At 47.8% G+C, this 22,932-nt stretch overlaps 1 protein-coding gene across 1 annotated transcript; it reads right to left on the minus strand.

Annotated features, from left to right (window-relative positions):
- Positions 1-320: 320 nt before the first annotated feature.
- On the minus strand, positions 321-17,042 carry LOC139407880 (isthmin 2b). Its single transcript, XM_071151752.1, has 5 exons — positions 16,776-17,042; positions 11,450-11,701; positions 8,834-9,125; positions 1,811-2,020; positions 321-838 (listed from the first exon to the last, which is right to left on the minus strand). Exons 1-5 carry the CDS (start codon positions 16,905-16,907, stop codon positions 321-323), a joined length of 1,404 nt encoding a protein of 467 aa, XP_071007853.1. The 5' UTR covers positions 16,908-17,042.
- Between the last annotated feature and the right edge of the window lie 5,890 nt (positions 17,043-22,932).

The raw sequence follows: 22,932 nt of genomic DNA on the forward strand, positions 1-22,932 counted from the left end.
TACATGCACACAGGAGTGTGGACAGACATCGAGAGAGCTGGGAATCTTACTGGATGCAAAACACATCGGCAGGACTGCATCTCTTTTTTTTTGTTCAGTTCAATGAAGTTCAATTATTTTCTGTTGGGCCTGGTCGCATGATGTTTAATGTGCCAAATCCTAACTTGAGATTAACTTGCACCTTCAACTTCACAATCCCCAAACTTCCTATTGACTTTAATGCAATGCAAAACATCCCTGCTTTCTTTTCTCAAGTTATGATTGGACCCCACTGTTCTGGCACATTCTGGGTAATGTAGTTTTGGCAACTGCCTGCGTTCTCAGTACTCCCGGGCCTCCTCCAGCTCGTTCATGAACACGTCCTGGTGGGGGTTCTCCGGGCAGACCAGGCCGTTGTTGGGCGGTCGCAGCGCGTGGAAATGGCTCCAGTCCCCTTTACACAGGATCCAGGGCAGCACGTCCACCTTGAAGTGGAGCTCCGGTGAGAACTCTGTGCTGATCAGGTTGGGCGTTCCCGCACCCTTCCCCCGCGTGATCAGATGGTCGCGGTTGTCGTAGCAACAGTGCTGGGCGGCGAGCGTGGCGACGTCGCCGGAGAGGGCCGAGCGGATGCAAGTCCTCGCCGAGGGTTTGTAGATGTCCAGGCGTTCTTTAGGGCCGCTGGCGTCGCGCCAACGGAACGTCCGGTCGTGTCCCTCGTCGAAGACGCTGACCACGGTGTCGGCGGTGGCCGAGGGGTAAGTGCAGGGGCAGCTGGGTAGTTCTGACAGGACCTGGTTGAGGTATCTCTGGAGGAAGTTGCTCTTACAGTTCAGCCACTTCTCACAGGTGTCCACGTCTAAAGGGAGAGCAGAGGGAGGCCATTGTGTCAATTACCATCTAATTACATAGGTATTTCTGCTCTGTTCTGCCCTGTTCTGTTCTGTTCTGCCCTGTCCTACTCTGTTCTGTCTTGCTCTGTTCTGTCTTGCTCTGTTCTGTCCTACTCTGTTCTGTTCTGCCCTGTCCTACTCTGTTCTGTCCTGCTCTGTTCTGTCCTACTCTGTTCTGTCCTGCTCTGTTCAGTTCTGTTCTGCCCTGTTCTGTTCTGTTCTGCCCTGTCCTACTCTGTTCTGTCCTGCTCTGTTCTGTCCTACTCTGTTCTGTCCTGCTCTTTTCAGTTCTGTTCTGCCCTGTCCTACTCTGTTCTGCCCTGCTCTTTTCAGTTCTGTTCTGCCCTGTCCTACTCTGTTCTGCCCTACTCTTTTCAGTTCTGTTCTGCCCTGTCCTACTCTGTTCTGCTGTGGTCTACAGGGATGAATAAAGCTGCCTCTGTTCTGCTCTGTTCTGCTCTGTTCTGCCCTGCTCTGTTCTGCCCTGCTCTGTTCCGCCCTGCTCTGTTCTGCCCTGCTCTGTTCTACCCTGCTCTGTTCTGCCCTGCTCTGTTCCGCCCTGCTCTGTTCCGCCCTGCTCTGTTCCGCCCTGCTCTGTTCCGCCCTGCTCTGTTCCGCCCTGCTCTGTTCTGCCCTGCTCTGTTCTGCCCTGCTCTGTTCTGCCCTGCTCTGTTCTGCCCTGCTCTGTTCTGCCCTGCTCTGTTCCGCCCTGCTCTGTTCTGCCCTGCTCTGTTCTGCCCTGCTCTGTTCTGCCCTGCTCTGTTCCGCCCTGCTCTGTTCTGCCCTGCTCTGTTCTGCCCTGCTCTGTTCTGCCCTGCTCTGTTCTGCCCTGCTCTGTTCCGCCCTGCTCTGTTCTGCCCTGCTCTGTTCTGCCCTGCTCTGCTCTGTTATATATATTTTTTTCCCAGGTGTAAATCGATAAAGTGTATTCAACATACCTGTGCCAAAAGGTTCAGTGCCATTCTCCATCTCGAAGGGGAAAGCTTCAGCCACAGTGTTGACATCGTCTGGACAAGGCTCCATGTCACATTTGGAGGCCTCTGTCAGGGTGCAGGAGTAACCACAGGACCGTATCCTTTTCCTCTCTCCATGACCACAGGTGACAGAGCACGGAGACCAGGCACTCCACTCCTCCGTCTCCTCCTTCTCTGTGGGGGGAAAAAACAAAACTCATGATATTAAATGATAATGCATTTAGATGTATAGTGTTTCTCCTATTTAAGCTGTTTTACATTTTATGGAGGTAACACACACACACACTTCTCCCCCATCACATGATTACTCTCTATTCAGTAAGAGAAGAATTTCTCTCCCAGCTGTGGGATTTCCTAACTAGGCTACATCCTAACTGTGTAGAACTCAAATTAGAAGCATTTGGCTGGTTCACCACCTGTGCTTAACAAGCTATCAAGGAAAAGGAAAAGAACTTGAAAGGGTTCATTAGTAGTACTACTTATGTTGTTTTTTGGGGGAATCTGTACTTTACTATTTATATTTTTGATTACTTTTACTTCACTACATTCTGAAAGAAAAGAATGTACTTTTTACTCCATACATTTTCCCTGACAGCCACAAGTTCTCGCTACATTATGAATGCTTTGCAGGACAGGAAAATGGTCCAATTCACAGACTTATCAAGAGAACATCCCTGCTCATCCCTTCTGCCTCTGGTCTGGAGGATTCACTCAACAGAGAACATCCCTGCTCATCCCTACTGCCTATGGTCTGGAGGACTCACTCAACAGAGAACATCCCTGCTCATCCCTACTGCCTATGGTCTGGAGGACTCACTAAACAGAGAACATCCCTGGTCATCCCTACTGCCTCTGGTCTGGAGGACTCACTAAACAGAGAACATCCCTGGTCATCCCTTCTGCCTCTGGTCTGGAGGACTCACTAAACAGAGAATATCCCTGCTCATCCCTTCTGCCTCTGGTCTGGAGGACTCACTAAACAGAGAACATCCCTGCTCATCCCTTCTGCCTCTGGTCTGGAGGACTCACTAAACAGAGAACATCCCTGCTCATCCCTTCTGCCTCTGGTCTGGAGGACTCACTAAACAGAGAACATCCCTGCTCATCCCTTCTGCCTCTGGTCTGGAGGACTCACTAAACAGAGAACATCCCTGCTCATCCCTTCTGCCTCTGGTCTGGAGGACTCACTAAACAGAGAACATCCCTGCTCATCCCTTCTGCCTCTGGTCTGGAGGACTCACTCAACACAAATACTTAATTTGTGAATTATGTCAGTGTGCCCCTGGCTATCCGTAAATGTAAAAAACAAGAAAATTGTGCCGTCTAGTTTGACTAATATAAGGAGTTTGAAATGTTTTATACTTTTACTTTTGATACTTAAGTATATTTAAAACCAAATACTTTTAGACTTTTAAGTAGTATTTTACTGGGTGGCTTTTACTTGAGTCATTTTCTGTTAAGGTATCTTTACTTTTACTAAAATAGTGTTTTACTGGGTAACTTGAACTTTTAGTTGAGTCATTTTCTGTTAAGGTATCTTTACTTCTACTAAAATAGTGTTTTACTGGGTAACTTGAACTTTTAGTTGAGTCATTTTCTGTTAAGGTATCTTTACTTTTACTCAAATATGACAATTGGGTACTTTTTCCACCACTGTAGTAAACAGTATTGCTGAGAAACAAAGCTAGATTTGGTTTAGATGCATTTACTGCACTGACGTAGGAGCCAGAAGCTAGACTGTAGACATTACAAGGATAAGTAAATAACCTCTTAAAACTCCATCTAATCCCTTAGCATCCACATTACTAAAAGTGTAAAGTGAATTTACAGGAAATTATATTTTATAATTGTTTCCATGACAGAAAAATCCAAATCCATAACGAGGCTTTTCTATGTACAGTTGAATGCTCCCATGGTCTAACCTTTCTCCTCTGGTCTAACCTTCAGCCTATCTGCCTTCTAAAAAGTTTGAGTCTGGTGTTTAATGATACTGAACATGTCCGCCCTCGATTACCGACGAGATGAGGTGGGTGCAGAAATTGCAGCTTTGGCGGAGGCGCAGCAGTGTCCTTTGTGGCACAGCCAGCTCACCATACGGCCAGAACACAGGAATAGACGCTTCTCAGAAACATTTAAATTACAGAAGGGAAGCCCCAACGTTACGCTAGTCTGACTGACATACTTTATGTTCACTAAAAACCTTCAGATCGGATCACTTCATAAACATTGTTGCCCTGTTCCTAGATCACATGCACCTCATTTAGAGACGTTCAATGTTGATGAATGTGTACATACTGTCACAGTGGTCTACAGGGATGAATAAAGCTGCCTGGCTCCGCTGTGGTCTACAGGGATGAATAAAGCTGCCTGGCTCCGCTGTGGTCTACAGGGATGAATAGAGCTGCCTGGCTCTGCTGTGGTCTACAGGGATGAATAAAGCTGCCTGGCTCTGCTGTGGTCTACAGGGATGAATAAAGCTGCCTGGCTCTGCTGTGGTCTACAGGGATGAATAAAGCTGCCTGGCTCTGCTGTGGTCTACAGGGATGAATAAAGCTGCCTGGCTCCGCTGTGGTCTACAGGGATGAATAAAGCTGCCTGGCTCTGCTGTGGTCTACAGGGATGGATAGAGCTGCCTGGCTCTGCTGTGGTCTACAGGGATGAATAAAGCTGCCTGGCTCCGCTGTGGTCTACAGGGATGAATAAAGCTGCCTGGCTCCGCTGTGGTCTACAGGGATGAATAGAGCTGCCTGGCTCCGCTGTGGTCTACAGGGATGAATAGAGCTGCCTGGCTCCGCTGTGGTCTACAGGGATGAATAGAGCTGCCTGGCTCCGCTGTGGTCTACAGGGATGAATAACGCTGCCTGGCTCTGCTATGGTCTACAGGGATGAATAGAGCTGCCTGGCTCCGCTGTGGTCTACAGGGATGAATAACGCTGCCTGGATCTGCTGTGGTCTACAGGGATGAATAGAGCTGCCTGGCTCTGCTGTGGTCTACAGGGATGAATAACGCTGCCTGGATCTGCTGTGGTCTACAGGGATGAATAGAGCTGCCTGGATCTGCTATGGTCTACAGGGATGAATAACGCTGCCTGGCTCCGCTGTGGTCTACAGGGATGAATAGAGCTGCATGGCTCTGCTATGGTCTACAGGGATGAATAAAGCTGCCTGGCTCCGCTGTGGTCTACAGGGATGAATAACGCTGCCTGGATCTGCTGTGGTCTACAGGGATGAATAGAGCTGCCTGGCTCTGCTGTGGTCTACAGGGATGAATAAAGCTGCCTGGCTCTGCTGTGGTCTACAGGGATGAATAGAGCTGCCTGGATCTGCTGTGGTCTACAGGGATGAATAAAGCTGCCTGGATCTGCTGTGGTCTACAGGGATGAATAAAGCTGCCTGGCTCTGCTGTGGTCTACAGGGATGGATAGAGCTGCCTGGCTCTGCTGTGGTCTACAGGGATGAATAAAGCTGCCTGGCTCCGCTGTGGTCTACGGGGATGAATAGAGCTGTCTGGCTCTGCTGTGGTCTACAGGGATGAATAAAGCTGCCTGGCTCCGCTGTGGTCTACAGGGATGAATAGAGCTGCCTGGCTCTGCTGTGGTCTACAGGGATGAATAAAGCTGCCTGGCTCCGCTGTGGTCTACAGGGATGAATAGAGCTGTCTGGCTCTGCTGTGGTCTACAGGGATGAGTAAAGCTGCCTGGATCTGCTGTGGTCTACAGGGATGAATAGAGCTGCCTGGATCTGCTGTGGTCTACAGGGATGAATAGAGCTGCCTGGCTCTGCTGTGGTCTACAGGGATGAATAAAGCTGCCTGGCTCCGCTGTGGTCTACAGGGATGAATAGAGCTGTCTGGCTCTGCTGTGGTCTACAGGGATGAATAACGCTGCCTGGCTCTGCTGTGGTCTACAGGGATGAATAGAGCTGCCTGGCTCTGCTGTGGTCTACAGGGATGAATAAAGCTGCCTGGCTCTGCTGTGGTCTACAGGGATGAATAGAGCTGCCTGGCTCTGCTATGGTCTACAGGGATGAATCAAATCAAATCAAATTTATTTATATAGCCCTTCGTACATCAGCTGATATCTCAAAGTGCTGTACAGAAACCCAGCCTAAAACCCCAAACAGCAAGCAATGCAGGTGTAGAAGCACGGTGGCTAGGAAAAACTCCCTAGAAAGGCCAAAACCTAGGAAGAAACCTAGAGAGGAACCAGGCTATGTGGGGTGGCCAGTCCTCTTCTGGCTGTGCCGGGTGGAGATTATAACAAAACATGGTCAAGATGTTCAAATGTTCATAAATGACCAGCATGGTCGAATAATAATAAGGCAGAATAGTTGAAACTGGAGCAGCAGCACAGTCAGGTGGACTGGGGACAGCAAGGAGTCATCATGTCAGGTATTCCTGGGGCATGGTCCTAGGGCTCAGGTCCTCCGAGAGAGAGAAAGAAAGAGAGAATTAGAGAGAGCATATGTGGGATGGCCAGTCCTCTTCTGGCTGTGCCGGGTGGAGATTATAACAGAACATGGCCAAGATGTTCAAATGTTCATAAATGACCAGCATGGTCGAATAATAATAAGGCAGAACAGTTGAAACTGGAGCAGCAGCACAGCCAGGTGGACTGGGGACAGCAAGGAGTCATCATGGAGTAGAGTATAGAGCTGCCTGGCTCTGCTGTGGTCTACAGGGATGAATAAAGCTGCCTGCCTGTGCAGCCAGAAGGCACTATGCTCTTTTCCCATCATGCACAGGGAGAAAACTGACTGAGAACTAAGAGAAACAAAAAACAATAGAGGCGTAAATGTTATCCACGTCCCGAAAGCCCCCAAATTCTTGAACAGGCTCAAAAGGCCTTGCCGCCTAGGGCCCAGGGCAGAGGGCCGAGTCGGGGTCTGGGGGGCCGGAGGGGGGATGAAAGACCCAGCCGAATGGCCCCTGTCATCCCCTGTTCCAAATCTGCCCTCTAATTATACACAAGCAGTGGGCTGTTTTGTCCATCCGGGGGAACAGGCTCATGCTGCCATTAGCGAGCGCATCAGGCCCATCTTCAAAAGACAGCAGGCCTCCACAGCGAGCTGCAAGTTGGGACCCAGTGTCCACTTCAAAGGCTGGAGCTCCACAATGGCCTGACGGTCGACTGCTCGCAGAGCATAGCTCTCTCGCTCGCTCAGTCAGTACAGCCCTGCCACCCTGCCACAGTCCTCAGTCAGTACAGCTCTGCCACAGTCCTCAGTCAGTACAGCCCTGCCACTCTGCCACAGTCCTCAGTCAGTACAGCCCTGCCACAGTCCTCAGTCAGTACAGCCCTGCCGCCCTGCCACAGTCCTCAGTCAGTACAGCTCTGCCACAGTCCTCAGTCAGTACAGCTCTGCCACAGTCCTCGGTCAGTACAGCCCTACCACAGTCCTCAGTCAGTACATCCCTGCCACTCTGCCACAGTCCTCAGTCAGTACAGCCCTGCCACAGTCCTCAGTCAGTACAGCCCTGCCACTCTGCCACAGTCCTCAGTCAGTACAGCCCTGCCACAGTCCTCAGTCAGTACATCCCTGCCACAGTCCTCAGTCAGTACAGCCCTGCAACCCTGCAACAGTCCTCAGTCAGTACAGCCCTGCCACCCTGCAACAGTCCTCAGTCAGTACAGCCCTGCCACAGTCCTCAGTCAGTACAGCCCTGCCACAGTCCTCAGTCAGTACAGCCCCGCCACCCTGCAACAGTCCTCAGTCAGTACAGCCCTGCCGCCCTGCTGCAGTCCTCAGTCAGTACAGCCCTGCCGCCCTGCCACAGTCCTCAGTCAGTACAGCCCTGCCGCCCTGCTGCAGTCCTCAGTCAGTACAGCCCTGCCACTCTGCCACAGTCCTCAGTCAGTACAGCCCTGCCACAGTCCTCAGTCAGTACATCCCTGCCACAGTCCTCAGTCAGTACAGCCCTGCAACCCTGCAACAGTCCTCAGTCAGTACAGCCCTGCCACCCTGCAACAGTCCTCAGTCAGTACAGCCCTGCCACAGTCCTCAGTCAGTACAGCCCTGCCACAGTCCTCAGTCAGTACAGCCCCGCCACCCTGCAACAGTCCTCAGTCAGTACAGCCCTGCCGCCCTGCTGCAGTCCTCAGTCAGTACAGCCCTGCCGCCCTGCCACAGTCCTCAGTCAGTACAGCCCTGCCGCCCTGCTGCAGTCCTCAGTCAGTACAGCCCTGCCGCCCTGCCACAGTCCTCAGTCAGTACAGCCCTGCCACAGTCCTCAATCAGTACAGCCCTGCCGCCCTGCCACTGTCCTCAGTCAGTACAGCCCTGCCGCAGTCCTCAGTCAGTACAGCCCTGCCGCCCTGCCACAGTCCTCAGTCAGTACAGCCCTGCCACAGTCCTCAATCAGTACAGCCCTGCCGCCCTGCCACAGTCCTCAGTCCGTACAGCCCTGCCACAGTCCTCAGTCAGTACAGCCCTGCCGCCCTGCTGCAGTCCTCAGTCAGTACAGCCCTGCCATAGTCCTCAGTCCGTACAGCCCTGTCGCCCTGCCACAGTCCTCAGTCAGTACAGCTCTGCCACCCTGCTGCAGTCCTCAGGCAGTACAGCCCTGCCACAGTCCTCAGTCCGTACAGCCCTGTCGCCCTGCCACAGTCCTCAGTCAGTACAGCCCTGCCACCCTGCCACAGTCCTCAGTCAGTACAGCCCTGCCACCCTGACACAGTCCTCAGTCAGTACATTCCCCGCCACCCTGCTGCAGTCCTCAGTCCCTTCTCTCTCTCTCTCTCTCTCCATCCTCTCTCTCCCTCTGTCTCTGTCTTTCTCTCTGTCTATCGACCTTTTTGCTAACGAATCACTTATTGACATTTTTCTTAATCCTGTGAATGTTTGTTTCTCTTTGTTTCTCACTATTTCAAAACAATAATATTCTCAACTTTTGTAGGCCATTTTATAATGATCCACTACTCTGAGGCATTACAACTTTGTCCTGCGATACAGACACTGTGCCACTTAGTGAACAAAAGAAAGCCTCACCATAGTAGCTCTGTGTTGCGTCCCAACCCTCGTTCCAGCGACCGCTAGGGAGGGGCTTTTCGCTACCATACTCCAACAGGTAATCTTCCTCGACTTCCTCTTCCTCTCCCGTCTCCTCCGGCACTGAGCGGCCCGTCCCATCCTCGCTGGAGTCAGCGTCTGTGTATCCCCAGAACAGAGGCCAGAACAGCTTCTTACCCCCCAGCCAGCCTACAGAGGATGAGGGGATCCAGTCCTTTATCAGATCCATCTCTAAGTCCATGTTAGGGTCGTCCACCACCTCAATGGTCACCTGGGAGGGAGGAAAGCAGAGCGAATCATTTAGAGAACCATTGTGGAAGCATGATATTGATATTGATTCTGTGGACATGCTAAGATAGCTACAACTAGTCCTTATATGGTCACAAAGTCTGCCAAAACTAAAATGTTGAACACTTACTTCACAAAAATACATACTTTTAATAGGAGGATGCACACAAAACTTAACATCTAAATGTTACTGGAAAGCCACAATGTAAGCAAGAGATGTTTACCAAATTCACTGACGACACATAAAACATACCTTTCTGAAGTATCAAGGGATTTACATGCCTAATTTCTAGCTCTGACTTAACCAGTCAGTCAGAAGATCCCACGTGTAACCCGTCAGACATGAGATGATCCGTGAGCACTCAGTCAGAAGATCCCACGCGTAACCAGTCAGACATGAGATGATCCGTGAGCACTCAGTCAGAAGATCCCACGCGTAACCAGTCAGACATGAGATGATCCGTGAGCACTCAGTCAGAAGATCCCACGCGTAACCAGTCAGACATGAGGTGATCCGTGAGCACTCAGTCAGAAGATCCCACGCGTAACCAGTCAGACATGAGATGATCCGTGAGCACTCAGTCAGAAGATCCCACGCGTAACCAGTCAGACATGAGATGATCCGTGAGCACTCAGTCAGAAGATCCCACGCGTAACCAGTCAGACATGAGATGATCCGTGAGCACTCAGTCAGAAGATCCCACGCGTAACCAGTCAGACATGAGATGATCCGTGAGCACTCAGTCAGAAGATCCCACGTGTAACCAGTCAGACATGAGATGATCCGTGAGCACTCAGTCAGAAGATCCCACGCGTAACCAGTCAGACATGAGATGATCCGTGAGCACTCAGTCAGAAGATCCCACGCGTAACCAGTCAGACATGAGATGATCCGTGAGCACTCAGTCAGAAGATCCCACGCATAACCAGTCAGACATGAGATGATCCGTGAGCACTCAGTCAGAAGATCCCACGCGTAACCAGTCAGACATGAGATGATCCGTGAGCACTCAGTCAGAAGATCCCACGCATAACCAGTCAGACATGAGATGATCCGTGAGCACTCAGTCAGAAGATCCCACGCGTAACTACATCTCATTACACTGGTAGGCCACTATTTTATGACTCATCCTGTACGTTAGCTCACTCCCATAGTAGTTGTCAGCACCAGGCAACACAGAGAGACCATAAGAGGGTAGAGCCTGCATGGGGTCATTACATCCAGCTCCAGCTAACCACATCCTGAACTGCCCTGAGTCGACCAGTAGATGGAACTAACCACTGTGGGATTGAGATGAGTTCAACAAAAGGACATGCTGAAGACATTGAGGCTAATCGCTGGAGGAATCACAGGAAAGGACATGCTGAAGACAATGAGGCTAATCGCTGGAGGAATCACAGGAAAGGACATACTGAAGACATTGAGGCTAATCGCTGGAGGAATCACAGGAAAGGACATACTGAAGACATTGAGGCTAATCGCTGGAGGAATCACAGGAAAGGACATGCTGAAGACATTGAGGCTAATCGCTGGAGGAATCACAGGAAAGGACATACTGAAGACATTGAGGCTAATCACTGGAGGAATCACAGGAAAGGACACGCTGAAGACATTGAGGCTAATCGCTGGAGGAATCACAGGAAAGGACATACTGAAGACATTGAGGCTAATCGCTGGAGGAATCACAGGAAATGGAAGAAGTGAAGATGAGGATTGGAACTATTTATTCAATGTGAAAGTAGTTACCATCTTGTTCTGCTGAACTTGGCATTCATGCCAAGTAGAACCTCCTCACCACAGAATGGAATCAATATAAAGGATCTCTATAATCACTGCTCTTCCCTGCTTTACCAGGGTGCAATGCATTGTTGGTAGAGCATATATATATATATATTTTTTTAACCTTTTTTAAATTTAACTAGGCAATTCAGTTAAGAACAAATTCTTGTTTACAATGACGGCCTACACCGGCCAAACCCGGACGACACTGAGCCAATTGTGTGCCGCCCTATGGAATTCCCAATCACAGCCGGTTGCGATACAGCCTGGATTCGAACCAGGGTGTCTGTAATGACACCTCTAGCACTTCCAACACCAGGATTCTGGGTTTGATTCCCGGGACCAACCATATGTAAAAATGTATGCATGCAGGACTGTAAGTCGCTTTGGATAAAAGTGTCTGCTAAATGTCATATATTATGTATATGTATTATTGATATTAGGCGAGCTTCCCCGGTACAAATGTAAATCGCTCTTGAGGGGCTAGAAAGACATCATAAAAATACTATCAATATTCGTCACCACACCTGGATGTTGGGGTTCTGCGAGCCGATGTCTGCGTTGGCCAGCTCAGGGAAGTTCTTCAGGTCCAGAACAAAGGGCTTGATCTCCTCAGGCTCAGGCTGGGGCAGAACCCCTACGGAGCGGTGCTGGGAGTGGAACCACCTCCTCTTGTGGCGGTGCTCAGTGACAGGGGGGAGGAGGCTCTGGACCTGGTTCTGCTGCTCCAGGGCCTCCGGTCCATGATGGACCCCACTGATGGGCGGCTGAGCACGAGCCTGAGGAACAAGATAGGACACCTCAATTAATCATCATGACGAAACACAGTGGACTGGACCGCTCTGAAGACCTTGATGACATTAATCATAAACAATACAGTGATTACTGGCTAGTTTAAGATACAAAGGTTACTTGCTTTAGCTATTTGCCCAGGAAAAACATTTGCACCATGCTATGACTTAGTGACAGAGCTCCTAGAAACCATTGGGGCAACAAACCAGCAGACCAACCAACCAAACCCCGTCCATCCGCTTCTCATTTATTTCCCACAGCAGCCAGAGCCCTGGCATCCAGGCCTTTGACAAAGAGGAGCCTGTGCCAGATTCTCTAGTTTTAATGAGAGCGCTTCGAAGTCGTGGGACCCCTGGGATGGTGGGCAGGCTGGCCCTGTGTTTCAATCTGCCGTGTCCTGCCATGCCCTAGGGCAGCAGGTAGCCTAGCGGTTAAGAGCGTTGGGCCAGTAACCGAAAGGTCGCTGGGTCAAATCCCCAAGCCTTGTGAAATGCACTTGATCCTAATTGCTACAGGAACTCACTCTGGATGAGAATGTCTGCTAATAACTCATGTAAAGAATGTGCAGCTACACTCAACAGACAGAAGCCATAGGTCTCCCTAAGGTCCTCCTCCCTCTGTTCCTCCCTCTGTCTCTCCCTCTGTTCCTCCCTCTGTCTCTCCCTCTTCTCCTCCCTCTGTCTGTCTGTCTGTGACAAAGTGAACATCGTCTAGCTCTGACATTGCTGATAGCTACTTTATTGCGGAAAAATGTACTCACTATGACTGTGATACTGTATGTGGTTATCTCAACTAGCTATCTTAAGATGAATGCACTAGATTGTCAGTCGCTCTGAATAAGAGCGTCTGCTAAATGACTCAAATGTAAATGTCAACCATCCTTTAGATCAAGTTGCCACTAAAAATGTATCTAATGTATATTACAGTGGTAATAAATAGCCCAAACATCTGACAGGACTTCAGTAACTGAAGCAGTGCCAGTTTGCGGTCTGAAATGTAGTGCAGTTTAAACCAAAATCTGGAGTTGTGACAAAACAGTTGGTTATGGGCCCGAGAACAGACTGTACTTTTTCAGTGGCTGCAATTCTCCCATAAAAAAAGTCAGCCTGTTGGTCGGTCAGATCTGATCCATTTAGAGGTAACCCCTGTCAAACATGACTGACTCTTTACTGATGAGAGGAGGATCCTGAAGACTTCCTCTGGGTCTTGTCAGGTCCCTCTGAGAATTAGAGGATGGTCATTACACGCTTCCAAACACATTAGGACTTGTCTTCCTTCTTTGTTCTGTGTTTTGATTGGATCTGGTGATCTATCATTTTGATTTAATTGAATCTGGTGATCTATCATTTTGATGTAATTGGATCTGGTGATCTATCATTTTGATTTAATTGGATCTGGTTATCTATAATTTTGATTTAATTATACCTGGTGTTCTGTATTTTGATTTAATTATACCTGGTGTTCTGTATTTTGATTTAATTGGATCTGGTGATCTACAATTTGATTGAATTGGACCTGGTGATCTATCATTTTGATGTAATTGGATCTGGTGTTCTATATTTAAGCAATAAGGCCGGTGGAGGTGTGGTATATGGCCAATATACCACGGCCAAGGGCTGTTCTTAAGCATTACACAAGTGACTATGCATTGATAATAACGTATATAATAAAAGAGGGTGTGTGGGGGAGGGGCAATGCAAAAAGCCTGGGTGACCATTTAATTAGATGTTCAGGAGTCTTATGGCTTGGGGGTAGAAGCTGTTCAGAACCCTCTTGGACCTAGACTTGGCGCCCCAGTTCCGCTTACCCTGCAGTAGCAGAGAGAACAGTCTACAGACAATTTTTCCTCTGACACCGCCTGGTATTGAGGTCCTGGATGGCAGGAAGCTTGGCCCCAGTGATGTACTGGGCTGTAAGCATTACCCTCTGTAGTGCCTTGCAGTCGGAGGCCGAGCAGTTGCCATACCAGGCAGTGATGCAACCAGTCAGGATGCTTTCGATTGTGCAGCTGTATAAATCCTTTTGAGGATCTGAGGACCCATGCCAAATCTTTTCAGTCTCCTGACGGGGAATAGGTTTTGTCGTGCCCTCTTCACGACTGTCTTGGTGTGCTTGGACCATGCTAGTTTGTTGGTGATGTGGACACCGAGGAACCTGAAGCTCTCAACCAGCTCCACTACAGCCCTGTCAATGAGAATTGGGGCGTGCTCGGTCCTCCTTTTCCTGTAGTCCACAATCATCCCCTTTGTCTTGATCACGTTGAGGGAGAGCTTGTTGTCCTGGCACCACATTGCCAGGTCTCTGACCTCCTCCCTATAGGCTGTCTCGTCATTGTCGGTGATCAGGCCTACCACAGGGAGTACAGGAGGGGACTGAGCACGCACCCCTGAGGGGCCCCCGTGTTGAGGATCAGCGTGGCGGATGTGTTGTTACCTACCCTTACCACCTGGGGGTGGCTCAGTCCCCTCCTGTACTCCCTGTTCACTCACGACTGCATGGCCAGGCACGACTCCAACAAGATTGCCGATGATACAACAGTGATCACCGACAATAGCGAGACTGCCTATAGGGAGTTCAGGATCCAGTTGCAGGGAGGTGTTTAGTCCCAGGGTCCTTAGCTTAGTGATGAGCTTTGAGGAAACTATGCTGTTGAACGCTGAGCTGTAGTTGCTCAGTGAATAGCATTCTCACATACATGTTCCTTTTGTCCAGGTGGGAAAGGCCAGTGTGGAGTGCAATAGAGATTGCATCATCTGTGAATCTGTTAAGGCGGTGTGCAAATTTAGGTGGGTCTAGGGTTTCTGGGATAATGGTGTCGATATGAGCCATGATCAGCCTTTCAAAGCACTTCATAGCTACAGACGTGAGTGCTACGGGTCGGTAGTCATTTAGGCAGGTTAACTTAGTGTACTTGGGCACAGGGACTATGGTGGTCTGCTTGAAACATGTTGGTATTACAGACTCAGACAGGGAGAGGTTGAAAATGTCAGTGAAGACACTTGCCAGTTGGTCAGCGTATGCTCACAGTACACGTCCTGGTAATCCGTCTGGCCCTGCGGCCTTGTCAATGTTGACCTGTTTAAAGGTCTTACTCACATTGGCTGCGGAGAGCGTGATCTCACCGTCTTCCGGAACAGCTGGTGATCTCATGCATGTTTCAGTGTTATTTGCCTCGAAGCGAGTATAGAAGTAGTTTAGCTCATCTGGTAGGCTTGCTCATCTGGTAGGCTTGGGCAGCTCTAGGATGTGCTTCCCTTTGTAGTCTGTAATGGTTTGCAAGCTCTGCCACATCCAACGTGCGTAAGAGGAGAGGAACACAGGCAGGGCAGGGCAGAGAGGGCAGGACAGGGCAGAGGGAAGGGCAGAGAGGGCAGGCAGGCGATTGGTGTGACAGGCAGGCAGGCCTGATTTATGTGTCCACAGATATCAAAGGCCTCTACACTTGGCCCTTTCCAAACCATTACAGAATAACAATAAACTATGGGGTCCTTTGATCGCAAGCCTTGAAAGAGTGAGGAGGCAAGGAGAGGGAGGGAGAAGAAACAGATAGGTAGAGTGAATATATGTGAACCAGGCCATGCACACTCCACATTCTACACCCCTCCTCAGCCCCCCCATGATAAGGGGAAAACCAATAACACAGATGGCCAAAGTAAACAATCAACCAGCCTGACCTCTGACCTTATTCCAGTGTCAGAGAGATCTGCTGAGGGTTCCTTTAACCCTGCTGAGTTAGGGTAAAGTTTGGGTTAGGGTTATGTAAGCCCTTGCTATTGTCCCTCTTGCTCCTCTATTGTTCAAACCAGCCCCTCCTCTACCTGGTTAAACTGGCATCTACCAGGTAGGGTCACTGGTGCCCAAAACGCACACTCATTACCACCACCAGAATCACGACATGCTATCTCTCTCTTTCTGTCCCCTCTTTCTCTATTTCGCTTTCTCTCTAACTCTCTCACTCTCTGTCTCCCTCTCCCTCTAACTCTCTCCCTCTGTCTCTCTCACTCTCCCCCTCTCTCCCTCGCTGTCTCTCTCACTCTCCCTCTCTCTACCTCTCTCCCTCTCTGTATCTCTCCCTCTGTCTCACTCTAACTCTCCCTCTCTGTGTCTATCCCTCTGTCTCTCTCTCTCTCTCTAACTCTCCCTCTTTCCCTCTCTCTAACTCTCTCCCCCTCCCTCTCTGTCTCTCTCTCTCTAACTCTCTCACTCTCCCTCTCTGTCTCTCACTCTCCCTCTCTGTCTCTCTCCCTCACTGTTTTTCTTTTGTTTGACATCCAACTGACATACATCATCAATCAGTTATAGACTATGGGCATCAGGACATCAACAGGGCATCCATTGAAGGAGACCCAGGGGAGAGAATGTACAGAGGAACGATTTCATAGAGCTCTGCAATGTCTGTTTAAACCTTTCCTCCATTCTTACATCTGATTTTGTTCATGGTGACCTTCAAGGCCCCTACATACACACACACACCCATATATGTCCATGAGCTGCACAAACACCCACATGAGTTACTCTTACAGATAGATATGTGCTTCAAAGGGAATTAAGAAAGCCCATATGTTATAGCTGCTGTAGACGAGGAGGCTGTCTGTGTAATACTACGCTGCTCCGTGCAGCTCAGAACGACCTTCTCTTGATGCCTAGATATCTTACTATACATGGAGAAACGGCGAACAACCCTTTACCCCAAGGCCCTAGAGATTTCAGTGTAGCATAATGTTAGGCACAACATTGTCCGTCTGTGATTCTTTGATTTGGTTTGTTAGAAGGTTAACTTTTGTAACTGAAGTTAATTACAATTCAGAATATGTCATACACTCCAGTAAGTTTCGCTGGCACGAGAACAGATCCTCTCTGTGGATACATTTAAGTTAATTTCAATTTGAAGAGATAACTGACAAAAAATAAGCTATTATATTAGGCTACAGTGTAAAATATGTAATTAATTTCATAGAGGATAATTTACATCAGCTCAATTCGTATCCAAATCCTGTGACATTTGGAACGTATTATTTACCTAAAATCTAGAAGAAAATAATTAAGAAAAACGTTGCTTACCAACAAAAAAACACCATTGTGGCGTTTGTGGTGGTGTTTGTTGGGAAAGCTCATCACCAACACAACGAAAAGTACTAAAACGATGATAATTATCGTTAGACATCTCCCTCCGACTAGAAACATTTTCTCCATTGAAGTGACAACTAAGACCAAGTGGCAGTATTTGCGGTACTCAATCTATCACACGTATTCTTTCACTACAGTTATTTATTTTGCGAGATAAACTTGTTATTTTATCTCATCATTGGCGGTTGTTCTTTTCCGTGATTCGTTCCCGAGCAAGTCACGTATTGAACCAGCCAGAAGAAAGTCACTCATTCAACCAACAGCTTCAGAGTCGTCTTCTTGATAGAGATGCGCTCTAATGTCCGGTGGAAAAATCCATATCCCGCTGCGGCACTAGGATGCAACTGATTCCGTTCGCTGTCTGCCTCCCTGTATTGCGCGTCTAGGTCAATGTGCGCTCTTCAATCTTCGCGTTAAAACCAGACCAACTTGGACTATATTGCCAAGGATGCATTGAGTGCCACGTGCAGACCACGCACTCCCTCTGTCCGCACCGGTGAACGGTTTATTGAACTAGGTTAAAAGAGTTGGCTACATTTCGCTATGGTTGGGTGGATGTTTTCTACTAATACATTCACATCTGGAGTTGAACATAGCCTGTATGCGTTTGATCTCGGATCCATTGTCCAATGAAGGTCCCTTAGCCACGTGTTGTCCCGGAATGAGTATGCTGCAGCTCTGATTCAGAAGGAAACCTGTTACCACTCTCTGACTTCATCTGTTCACAGCTTCTACACTGCTGTTTGGTAGAAAAGTAATGCTCACGAATCAATGGGGGTGTCTCTCTTAGGGATCCACTTTTCCAAATGGAGGGGATTGAAGAGCCATTTTAGAGAAGTTGTGATCACACAGAAATGACTGGTAATGGGCATGGACATAAAGGGAGAGGAGACCAGTAGACTATTACATGGATAAAAAGCCAGCCAACACATTATCCTGAAAGGTGTCTCATGTCAATAAGAGATACCAGCCAACACATTAGCCTGAAAGCTGCCACATGTCAATAAGAGATACCAGCCAACACATTATCCTGAAAGGTGTCTCATGTCAATAAGAGATACCAGCCAACACATTAGCCTGAAAGGTGTCTCATGTCAATAAGAGATACCAGCCAACACATTAGCCTGAAAGGTGTCTCATGTCAATAAGAGATGCCAGCCAACACATTAGCCTGAAAGGTGTCTCATGTCAATAAGAGATGCCAGCCAACACATTAGCCTGAAAGGTGTCTCATGTCAATAAGAGACACCAGCCAACACATTATCCTGAAAGGTGTCTCATGTCAATAAGAGATACCAGCCAACACATTATCCTGAAAGGTGTCTCATGTCAATAAGAGATGCCAGCCAACACATTAGCCTGAAAGGTGTCTCATGTCAATAAGAGATGCCAGCCAACACATTAGCCTGAAATGTGTCTCATGTCAATAAGAGATACCAGCCAACACATTATCCTGAAAGGTGTCTCATGTCAATAAGAGATACCAGCCAACACATTAGCCTGAAAGGTGTCTCATGTCAATAAGAGATGCCAGCCAACACATTATCCTGAAAGGTGTCTCATGTCAATAAGAGATGCCAGCCAACACATTATCCTGAAAGGTGTCTCATGTCAATAAGAGATGCCAGCCAACACATTAGCCTGAAAGGTGTCTCATGTCAATAAGAGATGCCAGCCAACACATTAGCCTGAAAGCTGCCTCATGTCAATAAGATCCGGCTTTAAACTCCTTCACAACAGTATCTCGGACCTGCCTGGTGTGTTCCTTGTTCTTCATGATGCTCTCTGCGCTTTTAACGGACCTCTGAGACTATCACAGTGCAGGTGCATTTATACGGAGACTTGATTACACACAGGTGGATTGTATTTATCATCATTAGTCATTTAGGTCAACATTGGATCATTCAGAGATCCTCACTGAACTTCTGGAGAGAGTTTGCTGCACTGAAAGTAAAGGGGCTGAATAATTTTGCACGCCCAATTTTTTAGTTTTTGATTTGTTAAAAAAGTTTGAAATATTCAATAAATGTCGTTCCACTTCATGATTGTGTCCCACTTGTTGTTGATTCTTCACAAAAAAATACAGTTTTATATCTTTATGTTTGAAGCCTGAAATGTGGCAAAAGGTCGCAAAGTTCAAGGGGGCCGAATACTTTCGCAAGGCACTGTACCAGCCAACACATTAGCCTGAAAGGTGTCTCATGTCAATAAGAGATGCCAGCCAACACATTATCCTGAAAGGTGTCTCATGTCAATAAGAGACACCAGCCAACACATTAGCCTGAAAGGTGTCTCATGTCAATAAGAGATGCCAGCCAACACATTATCCTGAAAGGTGTCTCATGTCAATAAGAGATGCCAGCCAACACATTAGCCTGAAAGGTGTCTCATGTCAATAAGAGATACCAGCCAACACATTAGCCTGAAAGGTGTCTCATGTCAATAAGAGATACCAGCCAACACATTAGCCTGAAAGGTGTCTCATGTCAGTAAGAGATACCAGCCAACACATTATCCTGAAAGCTGCCTCATGTCAATAAGAGATACCAGCCAACACATTAGCCTGAAAGGTGTCTCATGTCAATAAGAGATGCCAGACAACACATTAGCCTGAAAGCTGCCTCATAAGAGATACCAGCCAACACATTAGCCTGAAAGCTGCCTCATAAGAGATACCAGCCAACACATTAGCCTGAAAGCTGCCTCATGTCAATAAGAGATACCAGCCAACACATTAGCCTGAAAGGTGTCTCATGTCAATAAGAGATGCCAGACAACACATTAGCCTGAAAGCTGCCTCATAAGAGATACCAGCCAACACATTAGCCTGAAAGCTGCCTCATGTCAATAAGAGATAACAGCCAACACATTAGCCTGAAAGGTGTCTCATGTCAATAAGAGATGCCAGACAACACATTAGCCTGAAAGCTGCCTCATAAGAGATACCAGCCAACACATTAGCCTGAAAGGTGTCTCATGTCAATAAGAGATACCAGCCAACACATTAGCCTGAAAGGTGTCTCATGTCAATAAGAGATGCCAGCCAACACATTAGCCTGAAAGGTGTCTCATGTCAATAAGATATGTGTCAAGGTGCTGACAGAACAGCTGATGCCTACTTTTACACCATGTAAAGAGATGGTGTGTGAATGCAAACTTCCTGACAGTGTAGGGTAGGCTATAGTGTACTCCACACAAAGACCTATTTTTTAAATACACGTTTGCTATTTGAATATACACTGAGTATACCAAACATTAAGAAACCTTTCCTAGTATTGAGTTACACACCCCCACACACACACAGTTGGATGTCCTTTAGATGGTAGACACATCTTGATACACATGGGAAACTGTTGAGTGTGAAAAACCCAACAGTGTTGCAGTTCTTGACACACTCAAACCGGTGCGCCTGGCACCTACTACCATACCCAATTCAAAGGCACTTAAATATTTAGTCTTGTCCGTTCACCCTCTGAATGGCACAATTACACAATCCATGTCTTCATTTATTTACTTGTTTTATTGAACCTTTAACTAGGCAAGTCAGTTAAGAACACATTCTTAAGTACGATGGTGGCCGAGGAACAGTGGGTTAACTGCCTTGTTCAGGGGCAGAACAAGGTCAGCTCTGGGATTTGATCTTGAAACTTTTAGGTTACTGGCCCTACGCTCTAACCACTAGGCTACCTGCCGCCCCAAATTGTCTCAAGGCTTAAAAATCCTTCTTTATCCCGTCTCCTCCCCTTCATCTACACTGATTGAAGTGGATTTAACAAATGATGTATTTCAGAGGATGACCTTTGGAGTGTTTCCATGAAAGGCAGTACTTTTACCCAGAGCCCAGGTTTTAGTCACAACCTAAGACTGTCTGAGGGGGCTCTGAGTGGTACGCTACACTATGTCTTATTCATAGCCCACGGCCCGGCAGACGGCCAGCTCTAGGTGGTTACAGTCCAGTTTACTCTGCTCGGCTGACAGGAACAGGAGACTTCCTCAGGATGTAGTGCACCACAGTGGACCAGGACCAGCAAACAGCACTGTGGTATGGACACCACACACACACACACACACACACACACACACACACACACACACACACACACACACACACACACACACACACACACACACACACACACACACACACACACACACACACACATACAAATACGCACATGCATGGAAGCACACACACACAAACATGCACACGTATGCAGGCACACACACAAACACGTACACACACGCTCATAGCCCTCCACCACTACACTCCAGATATTGCTATATCGCCCACAGAGTCCCCAACCCACACTGTGGTCCACATATGAGAGCGATACACTGGCCACACACAGACATGCACAGAGGCATGCATACACGCACAATATCAATGAATCACATTGATGCCATTAGAATCTCATAGATTATCTTGAATATGACACAAGAGACGGTGACTCAGAAGGCCTTGTTTCAGAGTGATCCGTAACCCCAGGAGAACTGTAAACATCTGTGACTCAGAAGGCCTTGTTTCAGAGTGATCCGTAACCCCAGGAGAACTGTAAACATCTGTGTGCCTCTGAGGTGGTCCCCGTGATTTACATGCAATTAACAAACAAACATAGTGTCACACACAGATTAACAGATGGACAGGAAGAAGACAGGACGTTTTATTGTGTTTACATCCATTACCATTTTATTTTGTGGCATAGGTTCATTTGACATGCACTTATGTCTTAACTGTGTAAATTCTAAATCAGTTGTGTAGCTTGTTGTGGTAATCAAATGATACCTACAGTGGGGCAAAAAAAAGTATTTAGTCAGCCACCAATTGTGCAAGTTCTCCCACTTAAAAAAGATGAGAGAGGCCTGTAATTTTCATCATGGGTACACTTCAACTATGAGAGACAAAATGAGGGAAAAAAATCCAGAAAATCACATTGTAGGATTTTTTATGAATTTATTTGCAAATTATGGTGGAAAATAAGTATTTGGTCACCTACAAACAAGCAAGATTTCTGGCTCTCACAGACCTGTAACTTCTTCTTTAAGAGGCTCCTCTGTCCTCCACTCGTTACCTGTATTAATGGCACCTGTTTGAACTTGTTATCAGTATAAAAGACACCTGTCCACAACCTCAAACAGTCACACTCCAAACTCCACTATGGCCAAGACCAAAGAGCTGTCAAAGGACACCAGAAACAAAATTGTAGACCTGTACCAGGCTGGGAAGACTGAATCTGCAATAGGTAAGCAGCTTGGTTTGAAGAAATCACCTGTGGGAGCAATTATTAGGAAATGGAAGACATACAAGACCACTGATAATCTCCCTCGATCTGGGGCTCCACGCAAGATCTCACACCGTGGGGTCAAAATGATCACAAGAACGTTGAGCAAAAATCCCAGAACCACACGGGGGGACCTAGTGAATGACCTGCAGAGAGCTAGGACCAAAGTAACAAAGCCTACCATCAGTAACACACTCCGCCGCCAGGGACTCAAATCCTGCAGTGCCAGACGTGTCCCCCTGCTTAAGCCAGTACATGTCCAGGCCCGTCTGAAGTTTGCTAGAGAGCATTTGGATGATCCAGAAGAAGACTGGGAGAATGTCATATGGTCAGATGAAACCAAAATATAACTTTTTGGTAAAAACTCAACTCGTCGTGTTTGGAGGACAAAGAATGCTGAGTTGCATCCAAAGAACACCATACCTACTGTGAAGCATGGGGGTGTAAACATCATGCTTTGGGGCTGTTTTTCTGCAAAGGGACCAGGACGACTGATCTGTGTAAAGGAAAGAATGAATGGAGCCATGTATCGTGAGATTTTGAGTGAAATCCTCCTTCCATCAGCAAGGGCATTGAAGATGAAACATGGCTGGGTCTTTCAGCATGACAATGATCCCAAACACACTGCCCGGGCAACGAAGGAGTGGCTTCATAAGAAGCATTTCAAGGTCCTGGAGTGGCCTAGCCAGTCTCCAGATCTCAACCCCATAGAAAATCTTTGGAGGGAGTTGAAAGTCCGTGTTGCCCAGCAACAGCCCCAAAACATTACTGCTCTAGAGGAGATCTGCATGGAGGAATGGGCCAAAATACCA

Source organism: Oncorhynchus clarkii, chromosome 4 (genome assembly GCF_045791955.1).
Source record: "Oncorhynchus clarkii lewisi isolate Uvic-CL-2024 chromosome 4, UVic_Ocla_1.0, whole genome shotgun sequence".
Taxonomy (NCBI): Eukaryota; Metazoa; Chordata; class Actinopteri; order Salmoniformes; family Salmonidae; genus Oncorhynchus; species Oncorhynchus clarkii.